The 22,085-nt window shown below is 44.5% G+C and overlaps 2 protein-coding genes and 1 long non-coding RNA gene across 9 annotated transcripts in view; 2 read left to right on the plus strand and 1 right to left on the minus strand.

Annotated features, from left to right (window-relative positions):
- The window catches only part of SLC24A1 (solute carrier family 24 member 1), a 43,503-nt gene extending 24,043 nt beyond the window's left edge, over window positions 1-19,460 (minus strand). For 2 of the 4 annotated variants that reach the window (XM_031669235.1, XM_031669233.1), the window contains exons 1-3: window positions 19,282-19,460; window positions 12,604-12,704; window positions 5,592-7,604 (exon numbers count right to left, since the gene is read on the minus strand). In XM_031669235.1, coding sequence (XP_031525095.1) covers window positions 5,592-7,481 — 1,890 coding nt within the window. In that variant the 5' untranslated portion in view covers window positions 7,482-7,604; window positions 12,604-12,704; window positions 19,282-19,460. Of the gene's footprint in view, window positions 1-5,591; window positions 7,605-10,904; window positions 11,074-12,603; window positions 12,705-19,281 lie in introns of those variants that run through there. The other 2 variants (XM_031669234.1, XM_009210424.2) reach the window with 2 other exon arrangements.
- LOC103885885 lies at window positions 2,898-10,895 on the plus strand. The gene is made up of 3 exons (XR_649219.4): window positions 2,898-2,980; window positions 10,113-10,255; window positions 10,373-10,895. It is a non-coding gene; the product is annotated as an uncharacterized LOC103885885 (long non-coding RNA).
- A 1,169-nt stretch (window positions 19,461-20,629) lies between the features above and the next one.
- Window positions 20,630-22,085, plus strand: part of INTS14 (integrator complex subunit 14) — a 33,245-nt gene continuing 31,789 nt past the window's right edge. For 2 of the 4 annotated variants that reach the window (XM_003901077.4, XM_009210419.4), the window contains exon 1: window positions 20,686-21,081. The gene's annotated coding sequence lies outside the window, so the exon portion shown is untranslated. Of the gene's footprint in view, window positions 21,082-22,085 lie in introns of all 4 variants that reach the window. The other 2 variants (XM_003901076.5, XM_009210420.4) reach the window with 2 other exon arrangements.

Here is a 22,085-nt window from a genome sequence, read left to right on the forward strand (position 1 = left end):
TCCAGCTCTGAGCTTTTGCAAATGCTGTTCCCCCTTCCAGAAATTCTTGTCAAAGGCCATGGGGTGGTTTCCCTTCTCATTCTGCAGATCTCTATTTGAAATTATCCTCCAAGAGACCTCCCCCACTCTCCCTCACTAAAGGGGGCCCACTATTATTTACAATCACTCTCTATTACTTGCCGTGTTTATTTCCTTTACAGCATTTGTCATATGCTGAAATTAACATCTTAGTTTATTTTACTTGTTTATCATCCATATGTCCACTCCCTCACACTAAAAAAAAATTCTGTTGGCTGTGTATTTCCAATTAATTCAGGTGGCAGAGCATCTAGACATTATGCTGTTCTCTGTAGAACACCATGAATATCTAGTTTCATATTGAATCCCATCACATGCACTAGGAGAAAATATTACTGGGTTGTATGAATGCATGTAAAATCTCAACTACAAGCTTACACATACCCATGAAAACAAACTGTTAAACTAGATGTGATCAGATGTTTGAGTTTTTCTGTTAATATTTGTTTCTTATGCATCCATTTTGTCATCCGCTAGCACCCACTAGCAGGTGAACATCGAAAGCTTAAGATTTTTTTTTTAATATTGTGGTTAGGTTTTGGTTTTGTTTTGTTTTGAGACAGAGTCTTGCTCTGTTGCCCAGATCGGAGTATAGTGGCATGACCTCGGCTCACTGCAATTTGCGCCTCCTGGGTTCCAGCAATTCTCCTGCCTCAACCTCCCAAGAAACTGCAATTACAGGTGCGTGCCACCATGCCCGGCAAATTTTTGTATTTTTAGTAGAGATGAGGTTTCACCTTGTTGGCCAGGCTGGTCTTGAACTCCTGGCCTCAAGTGATCCACCCACCTCGGCCTCCCAAAGTGCTGGGATTACAGGCGTGAGCCACCGCTCCTGGCCAAAAGATTAAGAAAATTTTATGAAGAGAAACCCTAAAATTGAGCATTCTACTCTAGCATCTTTTCCTGACAATTAGAGGGAAGCTGATTATTATTCAAAGAGTTGAAGAAGGGAACCCCTCAGCCCAGGCTAGGGTGGGCCCTTTGGCAGCACAGTGAGTCCCAGCTGCTTCCTGCACACAGCCCCTTGCCTCGAAAGCAGGTAGCTGGCTCTACAGGTCACTGATAGAAGCCCTTAGGATAAATGCCAACCCTGATAAGAAAGGGGAGGACCAGTCCCTAAACAGGTAGCAGGTTTGTCTGCTTGAGGTCTTGTTGATTGGTTTAATTTTTAAAATCCTGCCAGGGACCAGGTGCGGTGGCTCACACCTGTAATCCCAGCACTTTGGGAGGTCAAGGTGAGAGGATTGCTTGAAGCCAGGAGTTTGAGACCAACCTGAGTAACATAGCGAGACACACCCCTAGATCCTCCCCACCCCCCACCTTCTCTACAAAAAGTTTTTGAAATTAGCTGGGTGTGGTGGCATGCACATGTAGTCCCAGCTACTCAGGAGGCTGAGGAGGGAGATTGCCTGAGTCTGGGAGGTCAAGGCTGTAGTGAGTCGTGCTTGTGCCACTGCACTCCAGCCTGGGCGACAGAGCAAGACCTTGTCTCAAAAATAAATAAATAAGTGCTTCCAGGATGAAAATAGCCCCGAGTGCATTTAGGAGAGAATGGCAGACTTTTCCCCAGGAGTATTCTAGAGGGAAGAGTGTGGGTATGGAGCTTTCAAAGGAGCCCCAACTAGGCTCTTTTCTCTGCTTTGCATCCCTTTTTGCCATTGGCTTTCCACAGGACTGTCTTGCTAATCATACACCTCATGCAGATGGCTGGTGCTTCCTGGCTAATCTAGTCAAGTATGAAGAAGGGCCCCTGCTGTCCTTCAAATACCAATAAGGCTTTTCAGCCAGCCTAGTGCCTCCGCTTTGCTGTCTGTTGGCTTTCCGTGACTATGCAGGGTCAAGGCATGTCAGAGATTTATCATTTTTGGCCAGAACAAACACACTGAGAGCTTCAAAACCAAGTATACTTGAAAACTAAGTTTCAGAGAGAGAGCCTGTGCTCAGAATTAGACTGTGTTGATAACTATGCAAACATTTACCATTTCCTTATTGGGGTCATAAAAGGCATCCTCAAACCAATATATGTCAATCTGACAATATTGTCCAAAATATTTTTAGCTTTGAATTTTTTCAGCCAGTGTCAACAGTGAGACTCTAAAATACTTACTATATGTCTATGTTTGATGCTAAGTCCTTTATTTTTTTCTGGAAATATTCTTAAGTAAATTCTGATTAGAATCACTCCTAAAACACCTTTATCCTTATTCTAGATAATCAGGGCAGAATAAACAGTAAAGTGAAAGATCCTCAGATTCTGAGCTGTTGAGCTCAGAAATTCAACAGCTATCAGGTGGGTGAATATCCAGTAATAAAATGGATTGTTCTCTGCTGATTGTGTTTCCAAGTTGCTCAGGAAGAAGAATACCTGCAAATATGTTGCTCTTTGTAAAATACCACGTGGCCATTCCAATTAGTTTATTTATTATCTGTAGCTGCTTTCACACTACAAGAACAGAGTTCAGTAGCTTTGACAGAGACTATATGGCTTGCAAATCCTAAAATATTTACTGTCTGGACTTTTACAGAAAAAGTTTGCCAACTTCTGCATAGCTCATCCATTCACTTTACAGATGAGGAACCTAAGGCCTGTTTGAAAAGCAAAGTAACTTTGTAGCATTTTGCCCAGGGTTCACTTCACTGCAGTTAATTTTCTCTAGGCTCGTCCCTTCTACTGGATACAATCTTTTTATTTCCCACACAGGCTTTCATTTAACTTAATAATAATGGTTTGTTGTATTGCATTGACTTGCCCAGGGTAACAGGAATAGTCAGCAGTGGAACATGGCTTAAAACCCAAATATACTGATTCCTGATCAATGGTAAGGATCACCAAGTAGCTGTGTAACTTCGGCTGAGTTAATTATCCTCTCTGAGCCTCAGTTTCCTCATCTGCAAGATGAAGGTAATCTATTCCTTGTATGGTTTTATGAGAAATTGTTAAGACAATGTATGTATGGAATAGGCTCTCTGTAAGCATGGATTCTCAACCCCTGACTCCTTTGTCTCACTAAACTGGAGTTCTGGAACTTTTGGGATTACCTGAGGAAAATGAACTAAATACTTATGGAACTTCTTCTAAGAACAAGACACTGGGCTTGGCCCTTTAGGAGGTACAAAAATTAGTTCCCCATCTAGTGGCAGTGATAAGCCTGATGTGACCAGACTTATGATCTGGCTAAAGGGAAATAAGGCATCCTTGAAGGGGTGATGACATTTTAAAAATGCTAAAGAGGCCAGGTGTGGTGGTTCATGACTGTAATTTCAGCAATTTGGGAAGCTGAGGCAGGAGGATCACTTAAGACCAGGAGTTTAAGACCAGCCTGGGCAACATGGTGAGGCGCCCATCTCTACAAAATATTAAAAATTAGCTAGGCATGGTGGCACATCCCAGCTACTAGGGAGGCTGAGGTGGGGACTGCTTGAGCCCAGGAGTTCTAGGCTGCAGTGAGCTATGAGTGCACCAGTGTACTCCAGCCTGGGCAACAGAACAAATTTTTAAAAAAAAAATTCATACTGAATCTATTTTGACAAATAAGAACAGAGACGTAATCATCCCTGTGCTTACTAATTGGCAAGGAGTTGCTACTAAAGCCCTCGAAGAGTCCCTTCAGTAGGTTATGTATTCTCTTTTGAAATCATGATTATGCTTCATTTGTCCCGCAAGCTTTTCTTTGATGGTCTAACTCAGATCAAATGGAAAGTTCAGAGTTTGCGGAGACTAAATAAAAGCAGAATTATTATGAGGGACTAGGAAGCAAGTCAGAGGCACTTTGGAAACTGCTGGCCTGTTGTACACCAAAGTATTAGGCATTTTCTTCAGAGGAGAATACCAGGACTTCATGGCCACCCCTGAGAACTTAGCAAGGCCTGCCCTAAGAACTGCATTAGGAGAGAGGTTCCTGTTTCCTTGTATTAAATTCTGTAATGCTCTAAGCCTCTCTCTCTTTTTGAAGTCTTTGGCTTCATGGAGGATAGTCTGGTGGGAAATAGCACTGAATGAGGAGTTAGAAGACTGGGTTCCTGTTCCAGTTCTGATACCTGCTGGCTGTATGACCCTGGGCGGGATATTTCCTTTTTGGACCATCTGCAAATGACACAATAGAAGCTCAATTGACCAGATCAGACACATAACCATTGCGTTGGGTCCTGATAGAACTGAACTCACTTGGACATGGGACATTATCATAGAATGCTAGAGTTAGACGGGACCTTTCAGTGATTAGTTGGATTCTATCATTTCTCCTAGAGAGGGCAAAGGACCTGTCTATGGTCACACAATTCATTAGAGGCAGAATCAGATTAGAACCCAGGTTTCCTGGCTCTCTGTTCCATGCTTTGGCCAGAACAACATGTTATCTAAAAAGTCTAAAGGAAGTGCATTTAATCTCCCTTGCCTCACATATCTCACAGACACATTGCTGAGTTTGGTCTCTATCCTGCTCACTCATCAAAACTGCTCTGGATTAAGTAGCTAAGTCCTTCCACTCTGCATGCAAAATTCTGCTCACACCAGCAGCTTCTCTGAGACCTGGAATAGGCAGGCTGTGAGCCAACCCTTACCCAAACTCACCCTTTAGGAGTAGGAGAGAAGTGGGGTCTGTGTTCGCTAAGGTACCCTCACTTTAGAGTCTCAAGGAACAAAAAACTTGGAATGATCCGGGTGTGGTGGTATGTGCCTGTAGTCCCAGTTACTCCCAACCCAAAAAACCCAAAAAATTTTGGAATGAATTTTCAGAGATCACTTCTGCAATTAATCATCTTCCAGGTTATTGAATCATCCAATGAATTTAACAAGAAGGTCCCTCAAGTGAGCAGAGAAGTTCTTGGAAAGGAACTCATGGGTCAGGAGAAAGCCCTAGGATTGGTGCTCCTGGTGTCTGGTCTCCAATGCGCACAGAGTGAGGGGTTCTGCCCCCAGGACTAGCTTGTCAGTGGATGAACAGAGCTCCCATCTTTTCTAATATTTTCAGAACAAAACAAAAATATAAAAGCTTCCCCCTTCTCAGACCCCATCCAAGTCTGGAATGTGAGCTAACGGGATTAAATGAAAATGAGGGTGCTAGCTAAACCCTGAACGCCATGTACATGGAAGAGATTATCATTTTTCCTCGCCTGGCATCTTTTTGGACATTCTCCAAAGCCCAACTCAAATGTCATTTCCAAACACCTGGTCATACCAACCCGAGCTCAAATCTTGGTTCCACTGCCTATTTGCTGTGTGACCTTGAACATGTGGTTTAACGTCTTTAGGCTTCAGTTTCCTCTCCTGCAAATGGGGATCATAATATGACCAGTTTATAGGGTGATTAAGGGTTGAGCCAATGTCATGCTTACAAAGGCCCCAGCACAGTGCCTGGCAGAGAATAGGTACTCTATAAATGTTGAATAAATAGTAAGGGAACCAGAGCATTCATCTCTTGAGGTCTGATCCAGCACCTTCTCTTCAGGTCCTGGCTTCGCCACATCCTTTCATGTCAAAGGGGCTAGAGAAGCCTGAGCCAATTTGTCCTTACCTTGCTGAGGTCTCCTAAGGCCATGACCTTAGCCGCTGGCCTCCTGCTGAGCTGCTCCTTCACCCAGGCCTCGATTTGCTTGTTCCACTTCATGGTGAACACATAGAAGGCATAGGCCAGCAGCAGCAGCAGGCTCTCCCACCAGGCAATAAGGCTGTCCAGGAAGAAGAGGATGAGCATTATCAGGTCAAGGATGTAGAAGGAGACATCACGGAATAAGGGCCACCAGGTGAGGTTGAGGATCTCTCGGGAGAAGAGGGAACAAGTGCCAATGACAAAGAGAATGTTGAACACAGCAGAGCCCACAATGGTACCGATGCCCACGTTGCTGTGGGAAATGAAGACACCGATGAGGGAGGTGAAAAGCTCAGGGGCAGAGCCTCCAGCAGCCATGAATGTGGCGCCTGCCACATCCTCGGAGATCTGCAGCTTGTCTGTGATGACACCTAGGGCTGGAACGAAGTACTCATCGCAAACAATGGCCAAGGCCACAAACACATACATCATGCCAAAAATGTGCAGGACCACCCAGCCCTGCCGCCGCTCCTCCACACTGAACAGATCTGGGGGGTACTCTCCCTTCGGTGGGAGGTCTGGCAAGATGGGAGGCAGCACTGAGGGACTGGGACTGAGCTCCTCTGGGAGCAGGGCCGTTGTGAGGCTTGGGGAGGGAGTGGTGGGCATGGCTGGGGTTGGCTTCACAACCACACAGTGATGGACCTGCGTGGTCAGCTTTGCCCTGACTGTGGGGGTTGTTGAGGTGCTGGGTGCTATGTAAGGTTTCTTTGCCAGCCTCCAGACTGTGGTTGGGGCTGTTTCGATGGCTGACACACTGGTCCTCGGTGAGGGATTCCTAACACTCCAGGCAGCAGTGAAGGCTTTGGTTTCTGATGGGTTGCTGCCTGTCATGGTGCTTATTGTCACCTGCCCCTCAGAGGTGGCTGGGGTATGCGTCAGGACTGTTCCCTGGGGAGTCTTCAGGTTATTCTTTCCCACTAACCCCCAGGGATGGGCTGAGCTGTTACTTTCCACTCTTCTGGGGGGAGACAGATTGTTTTTTTCCACGATGCTCCTTGGAGAAGTCAAGACGTTTGTTTCTACCTCATGTGTCAGAAAAGTTGGGGTGCTATCAACCATTCCCTTCAGAGTGGTTGGGGTGGTTTCCTCCATTATTCTCTTAAGAGAGTTGGTTTCCAGTATTTTATAGGTTGTTGTAATGTCACTGTCCTTCACTGTTGTTCTGGGGGTGATCGCATGGCTTGTTTCCGTTGTCATGAATGTGGATGAAGCGTAAGTGCCTACTCTTCTACCACGTGGGGAAGGAGTATACTTCACCTTTTCCCTGACTTGAGTTGGGCTGTAGCTCTTCATTTCTCCTGTGGGTGTTGGGGTATACTTTTTTACTATTTGTCTGCTTGAAGTTGAGGTGTAGTAAGTCAGTGTTCTGCTGGATGTTGGGGTGTCTTCCTTCCTTCGTTCTGTACCTGCTGCTGTTGGGCTATAATTATTCTTGGTTGTTGTTGGGATCATCTTGGCTGTCCTTTTAGGAATATCGGGAATATTCTCCACTGTCATGCTCAGTGTTGCTTCATCACTGCCCACTGAGGCTTGGGGTACCAGCATCTCGCCCCCCATTTCAGAGCTAGGTTTTGGAGGGTTGCTGCTCACCATCATCATCTCTTCACTGGGGAGGTCCCGGCTGGCCAGTCTTACAGGCTGATGAGAAGAGACTGCTGCCCACAATGAGGAAAGGCCCCGGGGTCCTCTAAGGTGCTGGTAGGTAGAACTGATGATCAACATTCCCAGTAGGAAGAGGAGGCGACTCCAAGGAAGCCGCTTTGTCCGGAGTAACCGCCTATCTTGCGGCCCCATCCTGATCAATTTCCCCATGCTGGCCAGTTATATCTGGTTACAGAAGGCCTCTCATTCTGTCCTAAGATGGAGGCTACTCTGGGATTCAGGTTGGTGATCAGATATTTCTCCATGAAGCCCAGCCAGGGGGTATCCACAAACCTAGATGGTAGAAAAAGAGATTATTTACCACTAAGAGGAGATCTGGGATCCATAACAGCCTCATATGGAAAAAAGTGACAATAGAAGCCCCAGGAACACAAAAGTATAATGCATGGGGTCTTTGCAAGAGTAAACTACTCCTGTCCCCTGCTCCAGAGGAAAATGCCTACTCTTAAGAGAAAGAGTACCTAGGGGTCCTCTGTACTATGTAGGCCTGCCAGCAGCCCAGGTTCCTGAGCTGGGGCCTGAGTGCTCTATGGAGTCTCCCTGGGCTCTCAGCAAAAGATCTGCCAGTACTCTTCAGGTCCAAGCCTAAGATGCTGGGAGCTCAGTCATCCATAGCTGGTGCCAGGCCACAGGTCTCACCTTATCAAAGGCAGGAAGGAGGTAGGGAGATATGGCTTTAAGTTATAGACAAAAAGAGGCAGTAGTGGAGGGCATTGCCAGGGACATTAAGGCTCCATGTATTTTTTTGGACTGACTTAAAACAATTCCACCATCCAGAGTGGGCAAAGCTTAAAAGTTAATGTTATAGAGCTTCCCAGAGAATACAGCATGGTGGGAGGATCATGGGAAATGGAGTTGAAAGCCTAGACTCCCTGTTCTGCTGCTTACCAGCTGTGTCATCCTGGACAGGCTGAGCCTTGGTGCCTCATCTGTGAAATGGGCATGATAACATATATATTGGTTATGCAAATATAATCTCTGGAAGGACAATTGGGGAAGGGAAACTGAGGATCAAAGGTCAGAAGGTGACTTATTTTCACTGTATAGTCTGTTAGTTTGACCTTTTTATCATGTGCATAATATTTTTAATTTAATTTAAATTAAATTAGAATATGAATAATAACAGTGTCATAGGAATGTTGAGAGAGTAAAAACATATGAAAAGCATTGAACAGGCCAGGCATGGTGGCTCACGCCTGGAATCCCAGCACTTTGGGAGGCTGAGGCGGGCAGATCACTTGAGGTCAGGAGTTCAAGACCAGCCTGGCCAACATGGTGAAACCCTATCTCTGCTAAAAATACAAAAGTTAGTCAGGCATGGTGGCACATGCCTGTAATCCCAGGTGCACGGGAGGCTGAGACATGAGAATTGCTTGAACCTGGCAGGCAGAGGTTGCAGTGAGCTGAGATCGCACCATTGCACTCCAGCCTGGGCAACAGAGCAAAACTCTGTCTCAAAGGGAAAAAAAAAAAAAAAAAAAAAGAAAAGCACTGAACAGAAAGGTTAGTTTTACATAAGAATGAAGGAGGGAAGAACATGAAAGGCCCTCAAAGAATCCTCATTTTATAAAGAAGGGTATTGAGGCCCAGCCTAAGTAAGTATTTATTAAATTTCTAATTAATGTCCACACACTACTATAAAACAATAACTGGAAATTATTGGTTTTGCATATGATATATTAGAAGTGAGCTGAGTAACCCATGGAATCTGTCTGGTACAACTCCTCGTCTGAGATATGAAAACACAGAGGTCCAGAGAGGAGATGTGACTTGCTTAACATTACACAGCTAGTGAGTAGCCAAGCAGATGAGCCTCCTAACTCCCCTTTCTTTCTTGCATGCCACACTAATTGGACATGCAAAGGCACTTGTCTTAAAAAGCAAGAGAGGGACAAGCAAAAGGAGATGTAGGAATAAGTGAACTTCCTTCTTTGTCCCTGATTTCCGTAATTTTCTTTCCACTATCTCCCTGCAGCCCCCCGATCCTTGCCATGAACTCAACACTTTGCAGCAAGCCCACTTGTATCTCCAACAGAAATTTCAGAGGGTCTCTCTCTTTCTGATGTTCCTGTGTTATGTAACAGAGCTGAGCTGGCACCCCAGCTGATCACTCCTACCTAATTACATCATTTACCTTCAGATCTTGGCATCTGGCTGTCTTCTCAGCTCTGGAAACTCGTCAGAATCCAAGATCTCAAAGAGTGGGTCTGAAGCTGGACAGCAGGGAACACCCCATTCTCCTGCCCCCAGCTCTCCTATGGAATCCTAATTCAAGGCAGGGTCAGGTGTGAAGGGCAGCTCAGGGGAAGAATATCCGATCGTGGCTAATACCCACCTCCTCTAAGAAGCTTATCAGGGCATTGCACAAGTTCTGGGTCCCAGTGCGCCTGACCAAGCCTGAGAGAGTGGGCCTTCCACCAGGGACACAGATGGGCTCACTGTGGGCCCGCAAAGTCAGTGGAGGAACTGGGGAGATTTCTCAAACTTGTTTCTAAGCTATGAGAATGAGAGGTGGTCTAGGGTTTCCATGCTTAGATGGTGGAAAATTTTGGAAAGATTCAGAAGGTGCCTGGGGCTTAAGAGATCAGAAGGCCTCAGTTAGCATTAGGCTCGACTTGCTGCTGTGTGATTCTAATGTAACCTACAAGTAAATGTGGGGATAATAATATCTGTCCTACCTATCTGTAAGGTGAATGTGAGAATCAAAATAAAAAACAAAGATTATAGAGAAAACACCATGCAAACTTCAAAGCAATTCATACATGAAATCTATTTTATTAGGCCTAAAGGAAATCCTTGGTGTAGAGGGCACTAACGGATCTCCCCAGAGCAGGCTGGGACATCCCAAGATACCTGAGGAGTTGGCATGCTGAGCTCCCTGCACCTCGAGTCCATGACTTGGAACTGATCAAAGTGGGAGTAGGGTAAGGTAGTGGGAATCTCGTCATCCTAACCATTGATCTGGAAGCCATTTCAATCATTCAGCTAACTCGGCCTGATATTTACTGACTGTCCCTTTCTCCCTTTCCTGTTTCCTCCAGAGTACCTGGGTGCGTGATGCTTTGAGTTACTTTCATCTGAAATAGCAGGTAATCCTCACAGCCTCACCTCTGCCCTGATTCACCTTGAGTGGCCTGGAACAGTAAGAAGGTCACCAGATCCCTCTGCTGAAGCCTACAGGAGTACCCACCCACTGTGGAAGAGCTGGCTTCATCTCTGAGTATGCTGGGGTCACTCTGGATGTTGGAAGCCTGGGGTCAGGGCCTAAGGTCTGCTAGTTACACGTCCTTGCCTTTATGCTGCTGTGGGCAGAACCAAACCTAGTTCTTTCCCTTTTCATGCCACTGTGTAACACAGTCTCAAACTGACCCAGAAAGATGAAAAAAGGAACATAATTCACAAAGTAAAATGAGTGATCTTTTTTTCTGAAACAACTCCTCTACATTTACAATGTTGTTTATTCAATATAAAAAATTCAGGGGAGAAGGAAATCCTCAGAAAAGTGATTCCTTTCTCTCATATATTCATAAATGTTGCCAAGGAGTTCTTCCTGGAGTCTAACCTAAATCCTACCTGTTGGGGGTAAACACAGCTTCTTCTGTCTTATTATCATGGGATTCTGGCACATTTTGAAATTCAGCAGGAAATTTGGCTGTTCAACCAAGAATGGAAGCATCCTCTATACTAGCCATGTGAGTTTGGACAAGTTATTTAACTTCTCAGTTGCTATAAACCTCTCATCCTGTAAAATGAGAATGATAATGACATTACCTGTTTGATAGGGTTGTTGTGGGGATTAATTAATTTGTAAAACATATTAACAGTGCCGGGTTCTATTGTTGTTGTTATTCTGCTTTTAGGTATCACAATCAGATTGTGTTAGAGGGGTCAGCAGGTCTCCATGCATTTCACTGTTACAACGTTCTACTGTGCATTTATTTGTGCAATCACCTGATTAATGTGTACAACTCTTACTAGAGCAGGTGAACTCCAAGAAGACAGGGACCTTGCCTGTCTTATTCATCACTGAATCCCCAGAGCCCAGAACAGTGCCTGGCAAACAATGAATGTATTTAATAAATAAATTTACTTATAATTTATTTATAAGTAAATTTATTTATTAAATATATTTACTTTATATATTTATTTATATTATAAACATATTTATTAAATTAAATATATTTAATATATATTAAACATAAAAAGCATAACCCAGTGAGGAAGATGCTCAGAGATGGAGCCCCTGAGGGGATGGAGAGGGGAATGCCCACTCGAAAAGTTCATGACCTTTTGAGAGCAAATGGCTGGAGAATGGCCAGCACCACTGAGAAGGGGAAGCTGATCTGCTTTGCTCTATAAAATTGCCTCATTTTATACCCTCCCCTGGAACAGGATGGAAGAACTGATGGGGCAGATCTGGCTCTGACCCTCACGATAAAATAAGGGGGTGAGGAAGGCAGATCTTAGAGGTTTGGCAGGACAGCAAGGAGGCCTTTCCTTGCCCTCCAAAGCTCTAGGCCTTTCCTAACTTTTATTAAAACAGAAACAAGAGGGAACGAGACTTTTCATCTGACATGGAGGGTTTGTGGCTAAGGCTGGTTTATTTCTGGGCCTACATCAGGAGTTGCAACCGACTCTACAGTTGTACAGTGGAAAGTAGACAAGATTTGAAAGGGTCGCAAATTTTATTTCTTTTGTGTTTTTTTTTTTAATCTGGCAAACAGCAAGCATTGATGGGTTGCAAATTTTAATGCCTTTAGGTCCTGGGTAGATAAAAATAAGTTACATCAATCATTTTCTAAGTAACTGGGGAGTGCTGGGGGCTATTTCTGGACAGAGAATAAATGACCCACCGATAGGTATTCCAATGTCAAACAATTTAAAAATATTAAGAAGCAAACAAATGAGTCTGAGGGCTGAATTTAACCTACAGGTACTGCTTTGAAACCTCTAATAAAGTAACAAGTCTGACAAGAAGCAAGCCTAAGGTCTCTGATTCTCAGCTTCCTCATTTATGAAACCAGGAAAGACAAGCTTCCTCATGGAATTGCTATTAGAGTAACAGTGAGAGGATCTGTGGAAAAGCACATTGATCTGTCCAACCTGTACAATGTCACAGCCTAAGGCCTTTTGTTTCTATTGTTTTATTTGTGCATATTATATTGTTTATAGGATTAAAAATGGCTGTATAGTTGTCACTGGTGGAAAACAACAAAATAAGTCCCCAAACATCCTATGATACATCTTTACAAGCCAGTGGCTAGAACCATACCTGAGACAGGGAGATGCAGGTGGTGGCACTTCACACTGAGTGCAGCTCAGAGACAGGATTTCATCCTTACAGCCAAGTGCCCTTCTGGAGAGGCCAGAGGCCTAGAGAAAAGGTCAGAGAGGTGATTTCAGAGGACTTCAGTGTGGCCAAGCAGGAAACCACATAGTCCCAGTATGATTCACAAAGCCCCTCAAAGTAAGAGAAACAGCCCACTAAGTAAAACTCCCACGTTAAATCTGACTTTATAAAGGAATGATGATTGAGGCACAGCAAGATACCTTTTTTTTTCCTGTAAGCTGACAAAGAGTAAGAAATTTAAGTGGCCGGGCGCGGTGGCTCACGCCTGTAATCCCAGCACTTTGGGAGGCCGAGGCGGGCGGATCACAAGGTCAGGAGATCGAGACCACAGTGAAACCCCGTCTCTACTAAAAATACAAAAAATTAGCCGGGCGCGGTGGTGGGCGCCTGTAGTCCCAGCTACTCAGGAGGCTGAGGCAGGAGAATGGCGTGAACCCGGGAGGCGGAGCTTGCAGTGAGCCGAGATCGCGCCACTGCACTCCAGCCTGGGCAACAGCGCGAGACTCCGTCTCAAAAAAAAAAAAAAAAGAAATTTAAATAACACCCAATGCCAACAAAGATACCGGTGAGGATGTGTAAATCAGGTATAGCAGCCCAAGTGACCTTGTTAAACTGTAAATCAGATCATGTCCCTCCTGTATGCCAGACTTTCCAGTGGCTTCCCACCTCAATTGGAGAAAAAGCCCCTATATTAGTCCACCAGGCCCTTTCCAGCTTTGCTTGTAGGAGCAAAAACTGAAATCTAAATGTCAATAGGAAACTGATTACATAAATGATAATAGCACATCTTTATGACAGTCAATTATATATAGCAGTTAAAAGGAATGAATGTGATGCCCAAGATATATTAATAAATCAATAACAATAAAAGCAAGATGCAGAACAGTATATATAATATTGTTGCATTTAGGTAGAAAGTATTATATATGTTATATTATATAGTATATATAATATGTATATACATACACATATATACATACATATGTAGAGACAATTTTGCAAAGCATATGTAAGAATGGCTATACTTCTGTCACCAATAGATATAGAATGAACAAAAACAAACAACGACTCTGATATTTCACTTCTCCAACCCAGTAGCTAGAATCATACTTGAGGCACGGATATATGTATGGTTGCTTCTAAGAAAGCAAATGCTTATTTTTCACTTCATCTATTTTGAAACTTTGAATTTTGCCTGATGCAGTGGTGCACTCCTGTAATCCCAGCACTTTGGGAGGCTTAGAAGGGAGGATTGCTTGAGAACAGGAGTTCAAGACCATCCTGGGCAACATAACAAGACCCTGTCTCTAGTAAAAGAAGTATTTATGGCAAACCCACAGCCAATATCATACTGAGTGGGCAAAAACTGGAAGCATTCCCTTTGAAAACCAGCACAAAACAAGGATGCCCTCTCTCACCACTCCTATTCAACATAGTGTTGGAAGTTCTGGCCAGGGCAATCAGGCAAGACAAAGAAATAAAGGGTATTCAATTAGGAACTAAGGAAGTCAAATTGTCCCTGTTTGCAGATGACATGATTGTATATTTTAAAAACCCCATCATCTCGGCCCAAAATCTCCTTAAGCTGATAAGCAACTTCAGCAAAGTCTCAGGATACAAAATCAATGTGCAAAAATCACAAGCATTCCTGTTCACCATTAACAGACAAACAGAGCCAAACCATGAGTGAACTCCTGTTCACAATTTCTACAAAGAGAATAAAATACCTAGGAATACAACTTACAAGGGATGTGAAGGACCTCTTCAAGGAGAACTACAAACCATTGCTCAATAAAATAAAAGAGAACACAAACAAATGGAAGAATATTCTATGCTCATGGATAGGAAGAATCAATAACGTGAAAATGGCCATACTGCCCAAAGTAATTTATAGATTCAATGCCATCCCTATCAAACTACCAATGACTTTCTTCACAGAATTGGAAAAAACTACTTTAAAATTCATACGGAACCAAAAAAGAGCCTGCATTGCCAAGACAATCCTAAGCAAAAAGAACAAAGCTGAAGGCATCATGCTACCTGACTTCAAACTATACTACCAGACCACAGTAACCAAAACAGCATGGTACTGGTACCAAAACAGATAGATAGACCAACGGAACAGAACAGAGGCCTCAGAAATAGCACCACACATCTACAACCATCTGATCTTTGACAAACCTGACAAAAACAAGCAATGGGGAAAGGATTCCCTATTTAATAAATGGTGCTTGGAAAATTGGCTAGCCATACGTAGAAAGCTGAAACTGAATCCCTTCCTTACAACTGACACAAAAATTAATTCAAGATAGATTAAAGACTTAAATGTTAGACCTAAAACCATAAAAACCCTAGAAGAAAACCTAGGCAATACCATTCAGGACATAGGCATGGCCAAGGACTTCATGACTAAAACACCAAAAGCAATGGCAACAAAAGCCAAAACAGACAAATGGGATCTAATTAAACTAAAGAGCTTCTGCACGGGAAAAGAAACTACCATCAGAGTGAACAGGCAACCTACAGAACGGGAGAAAATTTTTGCTATCTACCCATCTGACAAAGGGCTAATATCCAGAATCTACAAAGAAGTCAAACAAATTTACAAGAAAGAAACAAACAACCCCATCAAAAAGTGGGCAAAGGATATGAACAGACACTTCTCAAAAGAAGACATCTATGCATCCAAGAGGCACATGAAAAAATGCTCATCATCACTGGTCATCAGAGAAATGCAAATCAAAACCACAATGAGATACCATCTCATGCCAGTTAGAATGGCAATCATTAAAAAGTCAGGAAACAACAGATGCTGGAGAGGATGTAGAGAAATAGGAACGCTTTTACACTGTTGGTGGGAGTGTAAATTAGTTCAACCATTGTGGAAGACAGTGTGGCGATTTCTCAAGGATCTAGAACTAGAAATATCATTTGACCCAGCAATTCCATTACTGGGTATATACCCAAAGGATTATAAATCATGCTACTATAAAGACACATGTGCACATATGTTTATTGTGGCACTATTCACAATAGCAAAGACTTGGAACCAACCAAATGTCCACCAATGATAGACTGGATTAAGAAAACGTGGCACATATACACCATGAAATGCTATGCGGCCACAGAAAAGAATGAGTTCATGTCCTTTGCAGGGACATGGATGAAGCTGGAAACCATCATTCTCAGCAAACTATCACAAGGACAGAAAACCAAACACCACATGTTCTCACTCATAGGTGGGAATTGAACAATGAGATCACTTGGACACAGGGCAGGCAACATCACACACTGGGGCCTGTTGGGGATGGGGAAGTGGGGGAAGGATAGCATTAGGAGAAATAACTAATGTAAATGATGAGTTGATGGGTGCAGCAAACCAACGTGGCACATGTATACCTATGTATCAAACCTGCACTTTGTGCACATGTACCCTAGAACTTAAAGTATGACTTAAAAAAAATTAAAATTAACTTTGAATTTTTCTCCATAGACACAAATTAATTTTTTTTTTTTTTTTTTGAGACAGGGTCTTGCTCTCTTGCCCAGGCTGGAGTGCAGTGGTGCGATTTTAGTTCACTGCAACCTCCACCTCCCGGGTTCAGGTGATTCTCATGCCTCAGCCTTCCGAGCAGCTGAATACAGGTGCCCACCATGACAGCTGGCTAATTATTGTATTTGTAGTAGAGACAGGGTTACACCATGTTGATCAGGCTTGTCTCAAACACCTGACCTCAAGTGATCTACCCACCTCAGCCTCCCAAAGTGCTGGGATTACAGGTGTGAGTAATCCATGCCTGGCCTCCCAGCCTTACAAATTACCTTTTATAATTTTTTAAAAACTAGTTTTATTTGGCTTTATCTTCTTTTTCATTGAAAGATGCCACCAAGGTTTTAAAAGGGTGAGTGGTGAGCCTGGCAAGATAGGTCAGGGCCCAGATATGAGGGGCCTTTAAAAATTTAGACTTGATAGCATTTTGTTTGTTTGTTTGTTTGTTTGTTTGTTTGTTTTTAGAGATAAGATCTTGTCCTGGCTGGAGTGCAGTGGCACAATCATAGCTCACTGCAGCCTTGAACTCTTGAGCTCAAACAATCCTCCTGCCTCAGCCTCCTGAGTAGCTAGGATTACAGGTGCACACCACCACACCTGGTTAATTTTAATTTTTGTAGAGACAAGGTCTTGCTATATTGCCCAGGCTAGTCTCGAACAGCTGGGCTGAAGCGATTCTCCTGCCTCCACCTCCCAAAGCGCTGGGAGCCACCACACTAGGCCTTTATAGCACTTTTCAAAGGAAAGAGTGTATGGAATAAAGAAGTTCCTTTCTACTTTCTTAGAGAAATGTAGTATCTACCAAGTTTTCTCTGTTTTCCCCTTTGAAATTTTTTTTTTCCAGTAACCTCTCTTACTCCCCTCCTATCTTCTTTCCACAAATGCACATCCACCATCACATGCCAGACCCTGGGGGATCCAGCGGTGGATAAAGCTCACCCTATTTTCAGAGCAGAGGCAAAGTTAATTGGAATTGGAAATGTGTAAAAGCTTTTCTTTGTTCAGTGAGTCTTTTCATTATTTAAAATAGAGAGAAGCTTTGTGGTTTTCTCAAATGCTCTGGAAAAAACTGAAAGAGGATTGAGAGCAATTTTAAAAGGAGGGGGAGCACAGTTTTCCAAATACATTTCAAAGGAAAAGAGGGAGAAACCTATGGATTAAAAGAGACTTCTGAGATATAGCAACGGATTTCAATATCTGGATCTTACTTGGATCCTGATTCAAATAACCAAAGTGTAAAAAAGTAAAATTTATGACATTTATGACACAACTGAATATTTGAAAGCTGATTAGATATTTGATGATCTTAGGGATTTATTGTTAATTATGTTAAATTTGATAATGGTATTGTAATTATATATTTTTAAGTTCTCTTTTAAAGATACATAAGGAAACATTCTATCTGGGATCTGCATCAAAATAATATGTGGGGAGAAGTCGGTAGGGGTGTACATGAAACGAGATGAGGATTGCATTGACAGCAGAAACTGGGTGAAGGGAACACAGGGATTTATTATCCTAATCTCCTTATCTTTGTCTATGTTTGAAATTTTCCATAATAAATTTTTTTTCAGAAGAGAGAAGGGTCATATTTATGATATTTTTTGACTTCTGCTTTGGTGAAAACAGTGAAATAGGGAGGGGGGAATGATGAGAGGAAGAGGCTGGAGCTTAGAAGTATGATTTGGGAGTGAACACTCTCCAGACTAGAGGGGCAGGAAGGGAAATGCAGGGCAAAGGACATCATGGGAGTGTGAGAAGAGAGGGAAGAATGGAAAAGAGAAGTAGGCTCACTGCTTTCCCCTTCCCCACCCCTCAGCCTTTTCTTCACTTACTCATTCCCTAACCCTTATCTCTGTGGATGAACAATCATCTTGGGGCCAAATGCAGTGGCTCATGCCTGTAATCCTGGCACTTTGGGAGGCCAAGGAGGGAGGATCGCTTGAACTCAGGAGTTCAAGACCACTCTGGGCAATATAGTGAGACCCCCATCTCTACAAAAAATTTAAAACTTAGCCAGGCATGGTGGCACGTGCCTGTAGTGTCCCAGCTACTTGGGAGGTTGAGGTTAGGGGGGATTGCTTAAACTCAGGAAGTCAAGGCTGCAATAAGTCATGACTATGCCACTGTGCTCCAGCCTGGATGACAGAGACCCTGTCATCACACACACACACACACACACACACACACACACACACATCACCCTGGGAACTTAACAAGATTCTCAAGCACCAAGTCATGAAATTCCATTTCCATTTCACTTGGCAAGGCCTGGGAATCTGCATTTTCAACACGTGCTCTAGGAGATTTAGATATCTAGACTTCCCTTTGAGTTCCCCAGTACCTGGCCCCTGTGAGAGCCATGGTTTTTCTGTCATTAACCTTTACTCTGTCAGAGTGGGGATCAAACTGCCTTTCAAAGCCTTTGGGACAGCAGTCCATCGTTTCGAGCCAGGAAAAAATAAAGGGAATGAGAGATTATGCAGAAGAAACTTATTTATTGATTTCCTTTAATGTGTGTGTGGAAACATGCAAATGCTGAGGGTTGCTTGACTGGGGAAAAGAAATTCATCAGTCAGCTATGGCTTGAAAGACACCTCCTTTAAGACCTTCTAACCTTTGTGCTGATGTTCTCTGATGTTATAGTCACTGAACAACCTTCTGATTTGTAATGGGATTCCACTAAGGAGGAAAAACAAACTAGTTGCCCTAAGTAACACAGTCCTCCTGGCAGTTGTGCCTTTTATCATCAATTTAATATATTGATTTTTTGCTTTCCAAGTCTCCCAAAGCCTGTTATTCAGAAGAACTAGGTCACAAGATTTGATCATCCATCAGCAAACTAACTTAAGCTTTAGGGTTGGGTAAGGTAATGAATCAGACCTTGCAACTGAGCCAGAATTACCAGGAGGACAGTAACCCTGTGGCTAAGTCATTGTCACATTAGGGGTAACCAGACACTTGCTTACCCACACATTCTTGGCCACATCCCTCCCAATAGGGAAAGATTAGAAATTATGACTAAGTTATCAGGCTGCAGCCTTACTTACCTGGAGCCCAATGCCTGCTCAAGCATAACTAGGTCTTGACATGATGAGATGAGCCAGGTTGGGGAAAGAAGTTTTGAAGCACAGGGCAGTCTGCAGGGCCCTGGGCCCCAGTGCTGGCAGGGATATTCCCAGGGACAGGAAAAAACTACAAGCAACTGGACCCACACTCTCCCACAGAACAAGCTGTGAGAAGTCAGATAGACTCGTCTGTTCAGTTCAAAGCATCCGCCTTCCTTGTCCCATCCCCTAATCTCACCCCATCCCATCAGCTAAAAGAAAAAGGCAAATGCCTGCAGCCTTCTAGAGGCCTTTCTGTACTCACTCTGTAACCTATGTGGTTCCACATTATTCTTTGAACCATAACTACTCAGGGGCCTGCTGGCATCCATCTAAGCCTATCTCTAGCTGGGATTCCCTGGCTACCTACATGGTTAGAAAGAAAGTCACCTCTTGCCCTCTTAAGGACTTCACTGAGGCACAGGCTACAATGGAGACACCAGGCGGCCAGAGTGGCAGGCAAGAGCCCATGTTGCTTTACAGGGAAATCTGAGCATGCATGCCTTGTCCAGGGTGAGGGGAACGAAGGCCCCTCAAAGAGGGGATGGGGGAATAAAGTGAGCATTTGGGCTGAGGAGACCACGGGGCCAAGTCTTGAGGTAAATTGGGCTCAGGTCAGCTAAAAAGGATATACAAAGCATACCTCAGCCAGGAATTACAGTTTGGGGGGTTTTTCCCCAAAAGCCTGAAATTCTCGTGTCTTAGCCTCCCAAGTAGCTGGGATTACAGGCGCCCTCCACCATGCCCGGCTAATTTTTGTATTTTAGTAAAGAGCGGGTTTTCACCAAAGCCCAGGCTGGTCTCAAACTCCTGGCCTGAAGTGATCCGCCCACCATGGCCTCCCAAAGTGCTGGGATTATAGTCCTGAGCCACCGCTCCCGGTCAGGAATTGTAGTTCAGGAACTGTAGTCTAAAAAGAATAGGAAGAGGATTCTGTCAACCGGTTCAGAGGATATGAGAGCGGGGGCTGAAGAGTGACGAGGAAAACAGCAGGAAGGGTTGGGCTCGTGCACCGACAGGGCCCAGGGAAGTGAGGGGACAAAAGTGTGAAGCGGTCACAGAGTCACAGGGCCAGGTGAGGCCCATGGGTCAGTGGGGCAGGAGGGGGAGGAAAAACACCGAGAATGGGGAGAGATACAGGGCAAAGCAGAGAGATAGGGCGAGAAGCCCCGACCCAGCCAAGGTTCAGAGAAATTGGGGATTTGTGGGAGGAGAGGGGTGGCCGCGGATTGGCCATCGCGAGGAGATGGCCGCGCCCCCTAGCGTCCTTCCGGGCTGAGGCAGAACCCTACCCGGGCGACCCTGAAGCTCGCCAAGGACCGCCCCGCCTAGTGCAGAGTGTCGGCGCCGGGTTCCCTTCTGTCGCGCGGCCCTATAGTTCCGGCTGTGGCGCGCGGGCGGAAAGTTTATGGTGACGGACTGTGTCCGGCGATGGGCACGGGGTGAGTGGGAGGCCGAGGGCCCGTTGCTGCCTTTCGTTGCTTATTGGGGTTACAGGTGAAGGGGATAGGGGTGAGGAACAACCCAGGGCCAGCGCTTGGCCTTCCCGCCACCCTGGCGGCCGCCCCGCGCCGTCCCTGAGGCGCCAGTTCCGGGGCGCTGCCCCCGTCCTCCCCTCTGTTTCAGGCTCGGGGTCCCCAGCTCCGCGTAAACTGCACGATTTCGCCCTCTGCTCAGCCCCGCTCTGCCCTCCCTTTCCGTGAGAGACTTCCAGATCTCACATTTTCTTGACTGATTTTTAAGGTAAAAATACATCTCCCAGATGCGATTTTCAGTCTGGACTTTTAGAGATGAAGTTGTATCTGAGAACTGGGGAATTATAGCTGATGGACAATTGGTATTCAAGGCCAAATAGGTGGCTTGGGCCTATTTCTCAGACCGTTCTTGAGAAAGAAGAGCCCTAGTTGTTAGAACAGTACACATGGGAAGTGGGTGGCGGTGGGAGACTTGAGGCTCAGAATCCACCCGAGTAAGGAATACATAGTGTTGTTCTCACAAAATTGCTAGACTGTGGTGGGCAGGGATTTTTTTTTTTCTTTTTCTTTTTTTCTGAGACAGAGTCTCGCTCTGTCGCCCAGGCTGGAGAGCAGTGGCGTGATCGCGGCTCCCTGCAACCTCTGCCTTCCAGGTTCAAGCAATTCTCCTGTCTCAGCCTCCCAAGTAACTGGAACTACAGGCGCACGCCACCACGTCTGGCTAATTTTTGTATTTTTAGTAGAGATGGGGTTTCACCATATTGGTCAGACTGGTCTTGAACTCCTGACCTCAGGTGATCTGCCAGTCTAGGCCTCCCAAAGTGCGGGGATTACAGGCCTGCCTGGCCTTTCTGTTTTTTTGTTTAATCAGGCCTAGACTGCTTGAATGAACTATCCTTCAGGAATTTTCAGTTCCCTCCTTTACTCCAACCTGAGTACTAAATTGATTTCCTACGACTTTGTAACTGTTAAGGAGGTACATTTGGGAGTAGACACAAATGCATCAGTTGGGAGAAAGAGCCAGTTCCAGAGGTGTCTTCAGAGAAGGCAAGACTGCCAGCTGTCATCTGTCAACAGCAGATTTCACGGGCTGAAAGTGCTTTTTTGTGTTTGATCTAAGTCTGTGTAAATGTTTCCTCCCATTCTCCTAAGACGTGAGGGCAGTACTCCTCATGATCCTCAACTTGTAAAAAGGCATCCTTGCATGAATGGGACTACCACAGGAGCTGGGCAGAGGCGAGGGAGTCCCCCATATCTCTGCTTGAATGAGAA

The sequence above is a fragment of the Papio anubis genome, chromosome 7 (genome assembly GCF_008728515.1).
Source record: "Papio anubis isolate 15944 chromosome 7, Panubis1.0, whole genome shotgun sequence".
NCBI classification, from domain to species: Eukaryota; Metazoa; Chordata; class Mammalia; order Primates; family Cercopithecidae; genus Papio; species Papio anubis.